General features: G+C 52.6%; 1 protein-coding gene across 15 annotated transcripts in view; it reads right to left on the bottom strand.

Moving 5' to 3' along the window:
- Dati (zinc finger protein datilografo) overlaps nt 1–14,222 on the bottom strand; it is a 56,339-nt gene that overhangs the window by 26,223 nt on the left and 15,894 nt on the right. For 13 of the 15 annotated variants that reach the window (XM_076902107.1, XM_076902103.1, XM_076902095.1 and 10 more), the window contains one exon: nt 4,214–4,544. In XM_076902107.1, the coding sequence (XP_076758222.1) occupies nt 4,214–4,544 (331 nt within the window). The remainder of the gene's footprint in view (nt 1–4,213; nt 4,545–14,222) is intronic. The other 2 variants (XM_076902094.1, XM_076902106.1) reach the window with 1 other exon arrangement.

Genomic DNA, 14,222 nt, shown 5'->3' with positions numbered 1-14,222 from the left:
GGTCGTTAAAATATTTACGATCCCGGTATGGTCGAGTTGATTAGCTCATGTTACGTGAATTAATTGCATAAGCTGACGAAAGGTATCGCGTTCGTTGCGATCGACCGATCTTCCCGCGGGGAAATAATCAAAAAGGCGATTATTTCTAATGGGAATTCAGACGTTTCACGGGTTTTTCTTTCGTTTTTTTCCTCTACTCCGAGACAGGTAAAACGTAGTCGCTTTTGTTTAATCTTTCATCCCGCCTCGTTTGCGATAAGGGGTTTGGCGTCGTTCTTTCCGTTGCGACGCTTTGATTTTTCTCGAGACGTCTGGCGAGACGTTCCGTCGCATAAATTCTTAACTGGGTGAAATTAGCGAATTAAAAGTAGGAGAGGAGGAGGTGGAAAAGGTGGACGAGGCGAAGGAGACGGATCGCGGGGGTTGTTGACGGTGGTTCGCGATGTGGGGAGAGTTCTCGGCTCTGTCAGGAGGTCACCACCGACATTGCCAAAGAGAACCGGAAAAGATGTCGAGGGGCGAGACGGGGAACAAGAAGAGCGTCACTTTGAATTCGAGAGTAATTCCGTCCGGCGTTTTTTCCTCTTTTTCCCCCCTTTTTTCCTCGTTACTCCTCCCGTCGCCTCGTAAATACGGATACGCAAGCTCGTCTCGAAAGCGTGTCGATGGTCGGGACCACCTTCCACCCTTCACGGAACCTCGCGGAGGACTTAATTTTTATTCATGCACCGACGATACGGCAATTTTTCGCAGTCTTAAGTGGGCTTTAAAATTGTCCGGTCAATTTCGCCGGGCGAACGTGCTCCTTTTTTCAAACGCGACCACCATCGAGAGGGGGCGAACCGTGCTCTACACCTCCGCGACTGTTCGCCATTTGTATCGCTATTAATGAACTCGTCGTCCTGTAACAACCTTCTCCCAACCAGCACGCCGTTTATTACTCTATCGAATTTAAACGCGAGCTCCTTGCTCCTCGAACGAACCCCGGAACGCGTCTATCTTTAGAGGTTCCGATTGGGTTCCATCGGAGGGTGGAGAAAGGAGAGAGAACGGAGGTGAACCCTTCTGCGAGCGAGCCGGAATCGTTGATGTTTCCGAAAGCTAACGCGGCCGCTCTCGTGCCGTTCGGGAAAACCGATTAATTCCGTGCGCGTCGGGTGACCGATCATTAGATTTCATCCCATGAAAATTGAGTTTTCCTCGTTGCCGAAGGGATAATCTTTGGTTGCCTCTGGCCCGTTGCATACGAACTCTGTCGCCTGTCCGTCGACACGCTTGCAAATGCGTACGGCTATTTATTAGGCTATCGTCTTCTCGTGTGTACACGTACGCGTGTGTACACCTATCTACGTGTGCGTAGATACAACACGTTAGTATTAGGGGTGGTAGCGGCGATGCTGGTGGTGGTGGTGGTGGTGGTGGTGGTGGTGGGCAATGGTTCGGCGTTGGTGGTGCGCGTGCGACGGTGGCGGCGCGTAACTTCGGTTCCATTATTGAGCGATCGGGCGATCGAAAAATTCCCGCGCTTTTTCGCGCCCGTCGTCCCGAGTGGGGCGCGCTGACCTCCTATTGGCCGCGCGCCCAGTCACCCTCGTAAGCCCGCGAAGGGTGGGGACCGATGGACTCTACACCCTCGGCAGGTATTTGTCTAGGCTGCAGCTATTGACCAGCTATGGATATCGTGGACACTCACCGATATTATATTCGCTATCCTTCCTTTCTGCTACCCTCGCCGTACATTTTCCACGCCATCCCTCTAACCCGCCCGTTCCCACCCCTACCACCCGCGTGGCATCGCCTCTCCCTTCGCGCCCGGTGTTTCTCGTTCTGCCTGCCCCCGTACCCAATGCGAATTCTGTCGAATTTCGGTTAATGAATTATATGCGTATACGTTGCAAATTTTATAGCCCCGCGAATATATGTATATTCGAGCCGTCGAGGGAAATTGTTGTAATGCGCTGGCTATAACGGTGCGCGCACACTGTGCGGAGGGTACGGGGGTGGCTGGAGAGGCGGACGATCGGGTAGGGGTGGTCGGGTGGCACGTGAACCCGACAGTGCGGCAGTAAATTCCCGCCGTTTTTTGACTTTGACCGGCCAATCGGTGCGCGGCACCGAGATCTCGCTGCGAAACGAGAAATCAATATGGTATGCAAATGGTGCGCGCGAAACGGTATCGTTTGGGAAAACAATGGTCGAGGGAGAATTCGGAAGGAATTTCGGTTGCGAGCGCGCCGATTTTTGACTCTATCGACGGAGAGAGATAGAGAGAGAAAGAGATAGAGAGAGAGATCGGTACGTGCCAGTCGTGGAGGGAGATTGGGTTCGAAAATGAGGAATTTTCTTTCCCAAGGATCGATATATTACGGTGCACAGGATGATATGACGCGATCTAATGCAGGACCCGGTTGATGGATGAACACGAACACGGGGCTATAGTTTGGTATGGTAACGGTGTTGTACCGGGGATTTTTCGGGCCTGGATGTCTCGCGAACCCCTTACACGGTTATTTAAAACGTTTCATCGATAAAGACACGGAAACCGAGAGCCGTGCATGCGATAGATGCGCGTACACCGACGTTAGCTGAAGTACCAGCCGTAGCAGCGTAGAGTGGGAGCTTGGTGTACGCGGGAAGGGTGATTATTAATGTAAGGGGTTGCTGAGCAGTAGTTACTTGCTCGTTGGTAGTCGTCGAAGAGGACGAAGGGGTGAAACAAGTGCGGTGAAATCAATGTCGGCCCTTTTTTCCTCGTTAACCATGGTTTAACCGTGGTTTAGCGAACGCGTTTGATTTTGTTTTCGAGCCGGTTCGCGCGGCTCGCATCGCCGGCGCACACGGTCTCGAGGAAACTCCCGAAACCCCTGACGAACAAAATTGATTGAATGTTTTGTTAGAAATCGATCTGTTATCCTCGCGCGAGCAACCAGCGAGAGCTCTCGAGCCTTTCGATTAAATAGCTCGCATACCGGCGAGGTTTCGTTTTCTTTTTTTTCCCATCTCCCTGCCCCTTTTCTTGGTCTTTTTTCTGTCCATTCGGGGGCAAATCTTGTACGAGACGAACGAGACTGTTCCAAGGGTCCAGTCGTACGCGGCAGCGCTGACCGTTCGCTTCACGGAGGCTAATACCTTCCGATTGACTACGCTCATCCCTTAATGAAATTCTTTCTACCCGGGCGCGACCCATTGGCTGGCTTTGCCGTCGAATTTTCTCATTATTACAGGTCCCTCGTCTGTTCTCCGCGTCTTTCCGTCACTGCTATTCTTAGTCGAACGCCGCGGCTGTTCAATAAATTCGATCGTTCGCCCCGCGTGAATTGAACTTATCTGCAATACGCAACTTGTATGCATACCGTGCGACAACGTGTTCGGTCAACGGTGTCTTGGAAACCACGGTTCTAGCGGAGCACGAGGCGCATTGAGCAATCTCGCAGCATGCATTAAAATTAGCCACAATCGGAACGCACGATCGCTTGTACAGATTATAATAGTATATTAATTTATTGATTATCGACTGGTCGCGATGCAATGCGGTATTCATAGAATTTACTATCAGTCCCGGGGATACTGTGAATGCATGCATTAAGCACGGCTGCTCGTTCAGTTTACTGCAATCACTGGAGATCGACGAATCGTTTCGTAATAATTAAAAGAAAAAAAAAAAAAAAAAAATACAGGAAAGAAAAGTAGGAAAAAGAATTACTATTCCAAGTCGAGAAACCGTAGAAGCAGCTTCTTCATTTTTCAAGAAAATGTTTTTGGAAACTCTAAAAATTCATAGAATTGTAATTCAATCTTTTGCCTCGTGATTAGGACTGACATTTGTGACGCATGTTGTAGTTAAGAAAAAAAAAAACTGAACACCGTATAGTTCCGTTTGATAAGATAGGCGACTGCTTCGCGAAATTTCGATCGATCGAAGATAATTTTTCCTATGCAAACTTTTTCTTCCTTTCGATACCGATATCTATTTGACCTTATTTTGCAAAATCCAAAGCGATCATTAACATCGACAGAAAAACGATTGAGAAAAAACAACGTCGTGCGTCAAAGGGGGTGGCCATCGATCGTGACTAATTTCTTCTTCGAGCGAAAGACGAAAAAAAGGAAAAGAAAATTGAAGGCCAAGCCCGCGCAAGCCAGAATCCTGCCGTCGCCGGTCCAGGCAGGATTTCGCCAAGGCATCGTCGTAGAGGGTTGGACAAATACTCACCCGTATGCAGGCGGGTATGCTGCTGTACATGGCTGAGCTGCTTGAACCTGCGGTCGCAATAGCTGCATTTGTACGGTTTCTCGCCGGTGTGGACCCTGATGTGCTGTACGAGCTGGTGGTTGCTGGAGAATGACTTGAGGCATTGCTGGCACTGGTGCGGCTTTACCTCGTTCCCGGCGATCATGCCGCCTGGCCCGACTCCGATCGGGCCTAGGCCTGCCAGCCCGCCGGCCACGCCGCCGCCAGCTCTCCCCGTCAACGCGCCCGCCGCTCCGAGCTCCCTCGCGTGCATCTGCATCGCGCTCTTGTGCATGAAGATCTGCGAGAAGAACTGCCACAGTTAGTTGGTACGCTGCACTTTTGGTCGTAACACGGAGGATGGGCCAGTCGACGGAAGTTCTGACCGCTCGCAACTACCGCCGATCGCCATCGCCTCCTGGCCTCCGAGAGGCTCGGCTGAAACGTTTATCCCGCGTGTTCTTTCTGTTTTTTTTTCTTTCAGTTTCGTTAGAGTTATTTACTTTTTTTTTTTTTTTATTTGCTTTTTTCGGTGATTAGAATTTTGATGATTTTTCATTCGTTGCGATTTTTGTTACGAAGGATAGGGGAAGGTGAGAGATAGTTGGCAAACGCGCGGGTAAACGTTCAGCCTCGCCTGTTTCGTTGTACGTGGACGGTTCGAGCGATCGCCATGATTTTCTTATGCAATTATAGAGGAACGGTAATCGGAAACTGCGAGCGCATAGACCACCGTGTACCCCGTTATCGTTTACGTTTTTAGTTATTCATAGAGGCGAGCTCGCGGCTGCCTGCTCGCGATTCGACTCGTTAGCAGGGTCCGTTGATTGGTGGTTCCGTCGTTCGTCCCCTACGATTCGACGGTCGAAAGTTTCACGCGAGATTTATTGGCTGAAATTTATCGCGACCTAATCGATACTCGAGCTACGGACACGCTCTCTAGAAATCGTCATTGGAATCATTCAGTGATTGAGATCCTCGCGTTCTATACGAGGCATTTCGTCGACTCTGGTTGTTCCATCTGAGGAGCTTCAGCCTTCCCTTATTAGTTTATCGATTCAGTAACCGAGAGAGAAAGAGCGAAACGTGGCAGAACCGTTCGCTAAACGTTCGCGCACGCTACAACGGCTAATATCGCCTGGTATCGGCACGGATGTGCGTATACGTACGCAGAATGTTCTCCATGAATTTAATAGGAAGTGCGTAACAGCTGGCCGCAAAAGGGGTCAACGTCCGTCGCCGTGGTTTTCGAAAGCAAACCATCCGATCGATGTTTTTCGATTTACACGCGTACACGTGCGTGTAGGCCGCGTTTAGGTCGTGAGGCACGGTTTTAAACGCGAGCCGCGACGCGCACCGCTCAAAGCACCTCGGTGTTCCTCGACGCGATGAGGAGGAACGTGAAACTGGTGGAAGGGTCCGAGAACACGGACGGGTGGATCGACGAGGAACGCTTGATTTCGGGTTTTCGTTCAGGGAACAGGTGTTGCTCCCGTCCACGGTGTGGGTGTAGGTGAACGAACGAAAGGGTTAACGTTAAAACCGAGGGTGTACAGTACGTGGCAAAAGTCGAGTGGAGGTTCTCCTCTGGCCCCGCGGAGGATTTCGCTCGAATTAAAAAGAAGGGCGCCCTGGCGAAGACGACGACGGGGCAGAGGGACCGGCTCGGAAGGATTTTATTAAAATATGTTAAAACTGTAATTAAAATCGAAAAATCTCTCGCGAGAAGTTTTAAGAATCTTAGGGGCCACCCCTTCGCGCGGCCGCGACGAGGACAGGTCCAGGAACGGGTTGGCGACGACCGACAGGGTCGCGCCGGTAGAAAGAGACGGGGAGAAAAAGGCGGAGAGAGAATTGAAATTGTCACCGAGGGTTCTCAAGTTTCTACGACTTTCAACCCTTTCTTTCGCTCCGGGGAGGACGCGGCGTTGGATATTTGACGGGCGACCTTCGACACTGGGCATCCCTGATTCTTAATCCCCGTGGGAGTGGGAGAGGCTGCCGCTCGTTTTTATTCCTTGTTTTTTCACCCGGATCTAATTCTTTTGCCCGGAGACAAATCAATTCGAGTCGTATTTCACGTCGATTTGAGTAAAATTGCCGGTGTTGCTCGTTCATCGTTTAATGGAAATATCGTTGCGCGGCTTTTCGCCAGTCGAGTTTTCCCATCCGCGTCGCGTTGATTATTTTCTAATGGAATTTCTTTTTTTTTTTTTATTCCAACGCACCCCTCCGGTTCCTTGGCGTGGAAGGGTGTACAAACCTATGGGCGCGCGAGGTCGTTTTCGCGACGATTAACCGTAGGCCAAGGGTTGTGTCAAGAGGGCGAGAAACGGTTCGACGGTAGAGAAGTCGAGTTGCGAATTTTTAACGACCGTCTCAAGTGGGCCGTCGAGATTTTTGAGAAAACTCTGCTCGCGATCGGATCGAAGGAACCCGTCGCCCGGTCCGTAGCGTCGGATCCGCGTTCCGCGTATGCTAATTCAACGACGCGGCGTCCGACAAACGGTCCCGTTGGTTTTTCGCGAACTGCAAGGCCATACGTCCATTAATCACATTTTTATCTCCCGCTAGACGGAAAATTACGTTCCGTCGCCCTTGGTGGCGACGGCGGTGGCGGCGGCGGCGGCGGCGGTTTGAATCTTTTTTTCTGATTTATCGCCGCCCCGGTGCCGCGGAAAAAAAGGAGAGCGCGAACGAGAAACGGGTAAGTCTGCGGGTAGAAATGAAACGGCGAGGAAGAAAGCGGAAAGAGTTGCTTGCCCGCCGGCCGGACGGCTTAATGTCCTTAATAATGGAAAAATATATCACGCGACACCCCCGCGTGTATCTCGTACAAAACCATCCCTCGTACCGATTTCGCCATCTGCTCCCCGCCCTTCGACTTTACTCCCGCGCACACCGACCCCGTGATCAATTCTCTTTCTCCGCCGCGCGTGGAAGAAAGCTGGTGACGGGGTCGTAAAAATTGGTTCGTTCACGATTCACGAATGTTACCCGCGATGATCGAGAGGGAGGCGCCAGGAGTGGTTGGCCCGGTTTTCGGAGGGGATCCTACGGATCCGAGCGACGCAACCCTTTGTCTCTCCCTTGGCGCAGTAAATTACGACGGAATAACATTGGTCACTGGAAGTAGGCTACTTTATACACTTGGAACACAAAGCAAAGGTCTCACCTGCTGACCATATGCCTTTTCTCCATGGCACACATACGTACGTAACGTGTTCCGTCCACCCACGCACGCCGGCCATCTAGCACTTCGCATGTGCTATTAACTCGAAGGTATGTGTGCCTCTCGGTACGTTCGCGCTCGCGCGCGCCTTTCCGCCTCTCTCTCTCTCTCTCTCTCCCTCTCTCCATGCATACGATCACATATGTGGGTGTGCGAACGTCTGCGTGTGTGTCTACGCGGAGACAACGTCCAATCTAACCTACCTAGCGTTGCCTGACTCATTCTCCTACCTACCCACCTATCTGTCTAAACTGTGCTCGCGAATAGTGCTGTAATATAAAGGAAAAGGTGGACCTTCTCCGCCTCTCTCTCACTCTCTCTCTCTCTCTCTCTCTCTCTCTTTTTATTTCGTTTCTACTCTATAATCGACAACTTTAATCTGTCTGAATCGCGGCACCATGACCCGTCACTTGGTGCGCCCTACGCTTCCGGTTATAGGTTAACCTGCCGATCGGAGAACCTGGTCTTTCCGTATCCCTCGATCCCGACGCTCTGATTAGAGGGGATTCGCGAGAACGATGCCTCCGTCTCGAGGATCCCTAACCGACCCTGACTTTTGCAACACCTGACGAAAATATCGACGCGTCTCGTGGGCGTGGATCCCCACGAGCCTGCTACCAATTAGGGCACCACCGATCTCTCGCCCCGTGTGTCCAAGTTTCTTTTTTTTTTTTTTTTTTTTTGCTACTGCTGTCCGACGTTTTCGCTTGTTTCCCTGTATTGTCTTTTTTTTTCTTCCTTTTCTCTCTCTTCGCGGTAAGCGATTGTGAGAGGTGTGGGAGACCTTGCGGTAATTGTACGTTTGCTGCCTTTGCCTTCGACGTCTACGTCGCCACGATGTTTAGAGGGGACTGAGAATTTGCTCGCCGAATGCGATCTCACGGATTTCGCAAGAAACATCGTGGATTCGTCGAGACGGCGAGACACGCACCAAGAGGTGTCGCTAAATCGTTTTTTCGTTAATCTCGCAAAGAGCCATCGGACAGAGAAAGAGGAAGAACAGAGAGAGAAAGAGAGAGAGAGGGGGAGAAGGAAAGCAGGGAAAGTACCTCGTCAACGACAAGTCCGCTTTGTCGTACCGGACGTATAATCGAGAAACTAATCTTCGATGCGTCCTTCGGGTACACGCGATCCACCGGCGAGCAATTAAAGATTCTGAATTCCCTAAAGGAACGAGCGAGCGAGCACCGCCGTCGAGGAGAACCCGTTTCAATGTAGGTATTACCAGACAGTGTTTAACCCGAGTCGGTGTCAAAATAGCATGCAGGGAACGTGGACTGGCAACACGTTATAATAATCGTCGATAGTTGTCTCGTGAACGCGGTACACTCTATACCCGCGATCGTACGTCGACGGTCGTGGTGGGAAGCGAACTTGCGCTATAGGCAGTTAAAGTCATCGTAGTAGGTTTCCCTTACGATATTAATCACGCGTACGCCTTGCCGTGTAGCTACAGAGTAACAATCTCTAATCCTCGATCAAACGTAGCTCGATTAGCCCAATAAGAGGGCAACGACAGACGGCTTTACATACTTCGCGACTCGGTCACTTTCTACTCGACTTGTATCCTTAAACGGTCCACTCCGGCTTCGCCATCGCGCGTCTAAATCCCGCGTACGTAGATCAGAGGTGATCGACGGCTACGCATCGTGGATAACGGCCAGATAAAAAAAGGTCAGAGGTGCCATGACGAGCCGTTCGTCCGTTTCAGCTCGGATCCTTTCGAGCTGTGCCCCGTTCCTCGCGTAGCCAATTACCGGAACGCGTTTCCACGCGTTTCCACGTCGCGCGAACGATACCACACGGTGTCTACTCGTCGTCGCAGGTCGTCACGTTACGCAGGTGGTGCCGACGAGCGGACGTTGAACGCGTTCAGGGGACCGATCGTCTGGTACGTGGCTAGGGGGTAGCGAGTTTCGAAAGATTCTTGGAGTTGTAGAGAAGATAGCCGGTTCAAGCAGCCAGGAATATCGTCAATAATTACCTCGTGCGGCAAGTGGTGATGAGGATGCTGATACGGCGGCGGTACGTACGGCGGGTGGCTCGGATGGTTGTGGGGGTGAGGTCGGGGATGGTTTTGATGCTGGGCTTGCGGCGGGAGCGGTTGGGGCGCAGGGGGCGGCGTCCAAGGCCCGTGGTTCAGCCCGTGGCTTTCATTGGTGCCATACATCTTCAGGGAAGAATCTCGAGCACGCGACCTGAAGAGTCCCTCCCGCCCTCCACGCACGGTGATACGAAAGACTTTGACGCTGACATGGCTACCCTTATTCCAGGTCGCACCGGGGAACGCGAGCTCGATTCCGGGGCGACAAACCTCCCCGTGGACGACGTCTACATTGTCTCACCACAGTGTCTTTCCCGGTTCTCACTTTTTTCTACATGCGCGTACTACTACGCTTGGTACTTTTCGATCGAGCTTCTGGGACTTGTCGTTCCTCCTCCTTCTCTGTTACAACTCCAGGTAAGCGACCACGGTGTCGATACAGATATTTTCCCTCGGATAATAACGCTTGGTCCTTTCTACTGGCGAGGGAACCAGCTTCAAGTGGATTAAAGCGAGCCGCCGATATTTGCGCAACCGGCGTGGAGAAATTGCTGCGTGAGAATGCGACAGTCTCTCTACCAGGCACACGTACGAGGCGCGAGGGCGTGATTCTTCTTTTGTCCAACTACGAAGACGAAGACGGCGACCACGACGACGACGACGACGACGATGACGACGACGAGGAGAACGACGACTAGTATCCTGCCGTGTGAGAACGGTATCGTTCCACTTTCACGTGCTTACTTTTCGAGTTCTCGCGTACTTTCCAACTACGCGCGCGCCTTTACGAGCGGTCGCCCGCGTACGACGATAACCGCCGATTTCGGCGGATCGCGGTTACGTCCCGGCAACCCTGGCCCCGGTACTCTCGCCCCAGAATCGATCCGTTGGTATTTAGTCACTTATTAGAGAACTGAATCGAGCGTAATGGCCGCGTGGATACACGTTGCCATTAGAAGAACAAAGTCCTCTTTTCCACGTTGCTCGGGGGAGGGATTGGTACGATGGACGATCATCGATACCAAGCGGAGAGTACTACATCTTTGGCGTGATTCTCTTCTCGCGAGGAAAGTACCGGCGCAAGCTATCGAGCCCTACATCCCTAGTCACGGTTACCGAATGAACACACACGGTGGTAGAAACGCACTGTTTTCACGTATACTTATAAAGCTTCTGGCTTGGATCACTGTGTTACCACGATAACTCCCCCCTCGAAATGAAGCAAACCAAACGACGGAAGAATCGGCAACTAGATTGGACAAAGAGGAGAGGGGATCGTCGCGTACGAAGGAACGAGCGCGTCCTACGTGGTGTCACCGAACGAACCGATCACTCGCCCGGCCGTGTAATTTGGACGTTTCCGCGTGAAACACACGCGCGCGAACAAGGGGCTGGGAGAACGGCGGTGAGAAAACGGATGGAGGAAAAGAAATAGAGAAAAAAAAAAATGCGATTGCACCCGGGGGGGTAGCTGGCGCGTCCGTGTACAGAAAAGCGCGGACGCAGCGCTGTGCGCCAGCGTGTGGCGTCTCTCGCGAACTAAGCCGATCGTAGGGGGGGACAGAGCGATTTCTTGGTCTCGCGCGCTGTGCGTGTGCTAAACGGGGGAAGAAAAAAAGGTGGAAAGGCGCTGATAACGCGCGGCGACGAAAAATCGCCGGCTACTCGAAGAGATATCGATTGAAATAACACGATTCCGGGGAACGCGAGCCAATCGGCACCGCTGACACGGCGGAAGGGGCCAATCGGGCCCGGTTCTATCTCTCTTTCACAACCTCCCTCGCAGTCTCTCCCCTACTTCTTCTCGTCATACGCGTCCTCCGCCGTCCCCCCTTTTCGCTCCTTCTCCTACGGTGTGTTCCTCCACTACTCCTCATCGTGGCTGCTCGTACTCTACTGCCACCGCCGCAACATTCGTGGCTGATTCTCTTCCTCCACCCTCGACACCGACGGGTAGAAAGAGAGGAAAATGCCCGCGATACAGCGGGGTACGAGAGACGGGCACACCGTGGCTGACGCCGTTCAGGAAGTATATCCACTGCGCGTTGTTCCGTACGGTCATCCGCGACCCGCTAAAATTTTTCCACCGCGACCACGCGGCCACGTTCGGCCTCTTTGGGGGCTGCGCGTGCTTAGTTGCCCATGGTGAACGACCCGTTCAAGAGGACACCTCGCACGGTGCTCGTGCTCGCTCGTAAAGAGAACGAGAGAGAGAGAGAGAGAATTGGGCTTTTGAAATCGAGCCGTCGATAGAGTCACCCACTACTGAACACCGAATTCAATGGAGTTTCGTGATCCAGCTCGTTAATACGGTCATTTTTCTCGCGAACGCCACCGACTTCGTAACGTGCTCTCAGCCCTGGCATCTGCCCAATTGTTCGACGGTAATTGAATCAAATCGTACATAAAGAGAGCGCTCGCGGGGCATAATAGAGGAATCGGGGTTGTCTTCCCCTTCTTTTTTTTTTTCTTTTTTTCTCTCACGGTTTCACCAGTTTTCGGCCAGTTTTCGACTGACACGCTCGAGGGGGTTCTTCTCTCGTCTCTTGCGTAACCCGCGGACGCGTCGAGGTTTCGCGGAGCGTACGAAAATAAGCTGCGAGGGAACGAGAAAAAGTGTAGACGCCGGGACGGTTCTTCGAAGACGGTTCGCCATCTTCCTTCCGCGGCGTTGTACAAATTATTTTGGGCGTGGAGCGCGGCGAAGGTTAGTGCCATAGTCAAGCACGCGGCTAAAAGCGTGTGTCCGGCTAGAGGCAGGGAAGGAAAAAATAGGGCGGGGTCTCTTTGTGAGCAGACTTTGCCTATCCATCATGGCCGCTTTATCAATGACGTCACGATAAGACATTCACGCACAGGGACACCCATATCGCTCGTGAGACTCCAACGGGAACGGAAGATCGAGCCGGACGATTTACTCTGGCTTTATTATCTCGCTCGACGACTCCCTCCGCCATTTCTTCGTCGGTTTCGTCGTCTCCTCTCGAGAAAGAGGGGTAAGAAGAAACGCGAGGATCGAGTCTCGTTTTCGTCAAAATCCCGGCCGATCGAATCGCGTTCGAACGAGAACTTTCCACTCGAAACGATCATTATTCGCGGAGGACCCTCCTTCCTCTCTCGGTCGCATCGGTTCCGGTTGCGCGCGTTCGAGGGGGAAGCGCGAGAGCGCGGATTTCGGTGGACGCCATCGCGCGCGTTACGTGCGAACCGTGGCGTGTTACAGGGAGCAGCAGCCGATTTTTGGGCGAGCAGCAGAAGAGAGGCGCGCAGAAAATGGTGGGAAGTGCGGTTCGATCTGTGCGAATCGAACGGTCCGTTGCATCGCGGCTACGGAGAAAGTGTATCGAGCGATATCGTGCAATGCAGGACAATCGAGATACCGCATTCAAAGTCCGCCGGCAGCGTTGACCGAGGTATTAAAGGTCGCGCAAAAATAACGCGAAGTTTCGTTTCCCCGTACCGTCTATCTGTTACGCACTGACCACGTGCATCGTGGTTTTCTCGTGCATCGTCGACGCGCAGCGTAGCCTGAGCGCGTGCACGGTTAAATCGTCCTACGATAATTCCATCGATAACGAAGGACCTTCATCGATTGGGCGCGCGTGAGAAACGCGGCGTTTAAAGGACGGTGTCGAGCAATCGGACGCGACTCGTGCCGGTCCACCAGTCGCGGTCCTAAATAGTACTCTCAGACTATTCTCCTTTATCCTTCTTTGCATTCTTACGGTTTTAACCGCGTTCGACACCTGCCACGATTATTTTCGTAGTTAGCGCTCGCGCTCGCTTATCCGGGGAATAAATAAAAGCGCTCGTGGAAAAAAAGAAGGCGAGAAAGAAAGGTGGCGCGGGGAGGGAGGGGAAGAAAGAAAGAAAGAAAGAAAAAAAAAATAAAGAACGCCATCCAGCGAAGGCCGTGGTGCGCGCTCGTTCCCGACGCCATCCCTCTTTGAAAGTACTGACCACGGGCAACTCCAGCACGCGGTAGGGAGAGAAAGCAAAAGAAAGAGGAGGCGGGTAGGAAACGAAAGAAAAAGGAGACGGGAAGAAGCACGGCCAGAGAGGGAAAGAGTGGAAAGGCGCGGTGGCAAGAGTGCCGGCCGAGGGGGAGAGATGATCGCAATAAAAATAAACCACCGTGCTCTGGCGGGTCGGGTCTCTCTTTCTCTCTCTCTCTTTTTCTCTCTCGCTCTCTTTCCGCGTGTACGTGTGCGTGTACGAGTGTGCGCGTCTCGCGAGGGGCTGAAGACTGGCACCGTGGCCGCAGCCGCGGCGTAGTTGCGTGGCTCCGCGCTTAGCTCTGTTCAGAAGAAGCAGAGCAATGAAAGAAGAAGGTGCCGCTGCTGAAGGCGGGCAAGAAAATAAGAGGAATAACGAAAGAAGCAAATAAGAGTCTCTGTGTGCCTCTTCCTCCTTCTCCTCCTCCACTTTTTCCCTACCACAGTGGCGTAGCCTCTCCTCGTTCCCGTCGCGTTTCCACCCGTGCCGGTTGCACGAGGGGGGCGGGCGGAGGGGGAGGGGGAGGTGGGAGGCAATGAACAAGAAGCCGAGAGAGCCCGCGGGACCCGCGGAGAGGGAAATCCTGCCATCGACGAGAGAAAGACACCGTTCAACGGGAGAAAGACGGAGCCCGCGCAGCGGCCGCGAGACGGAAGAAGAGAAAAACTGAGGACCAAAGAGAGAGAAAAGTCTGACAGGCCTTGGCTGCTGCAGTCGTT

Source organism: Xylocopa sonorina, chromosome 9, assembly GCF_050948175.1.
Source record: "Xylocopa sonorina isolate GNS202 chromosome 9, iyXylSono1_principal, whole genome shotgun sequence".
In the NCBI taxonomy this organism is placed as follows: Eukaryota; Metazoa; Arthropoda; class Insecta; order Hymenoptera; family Apidae; genus Xylocopa; species Xylocopa sonorina.
This window is presented reverse-complemented; position numbering and strand designations above follow the sequence as displayed.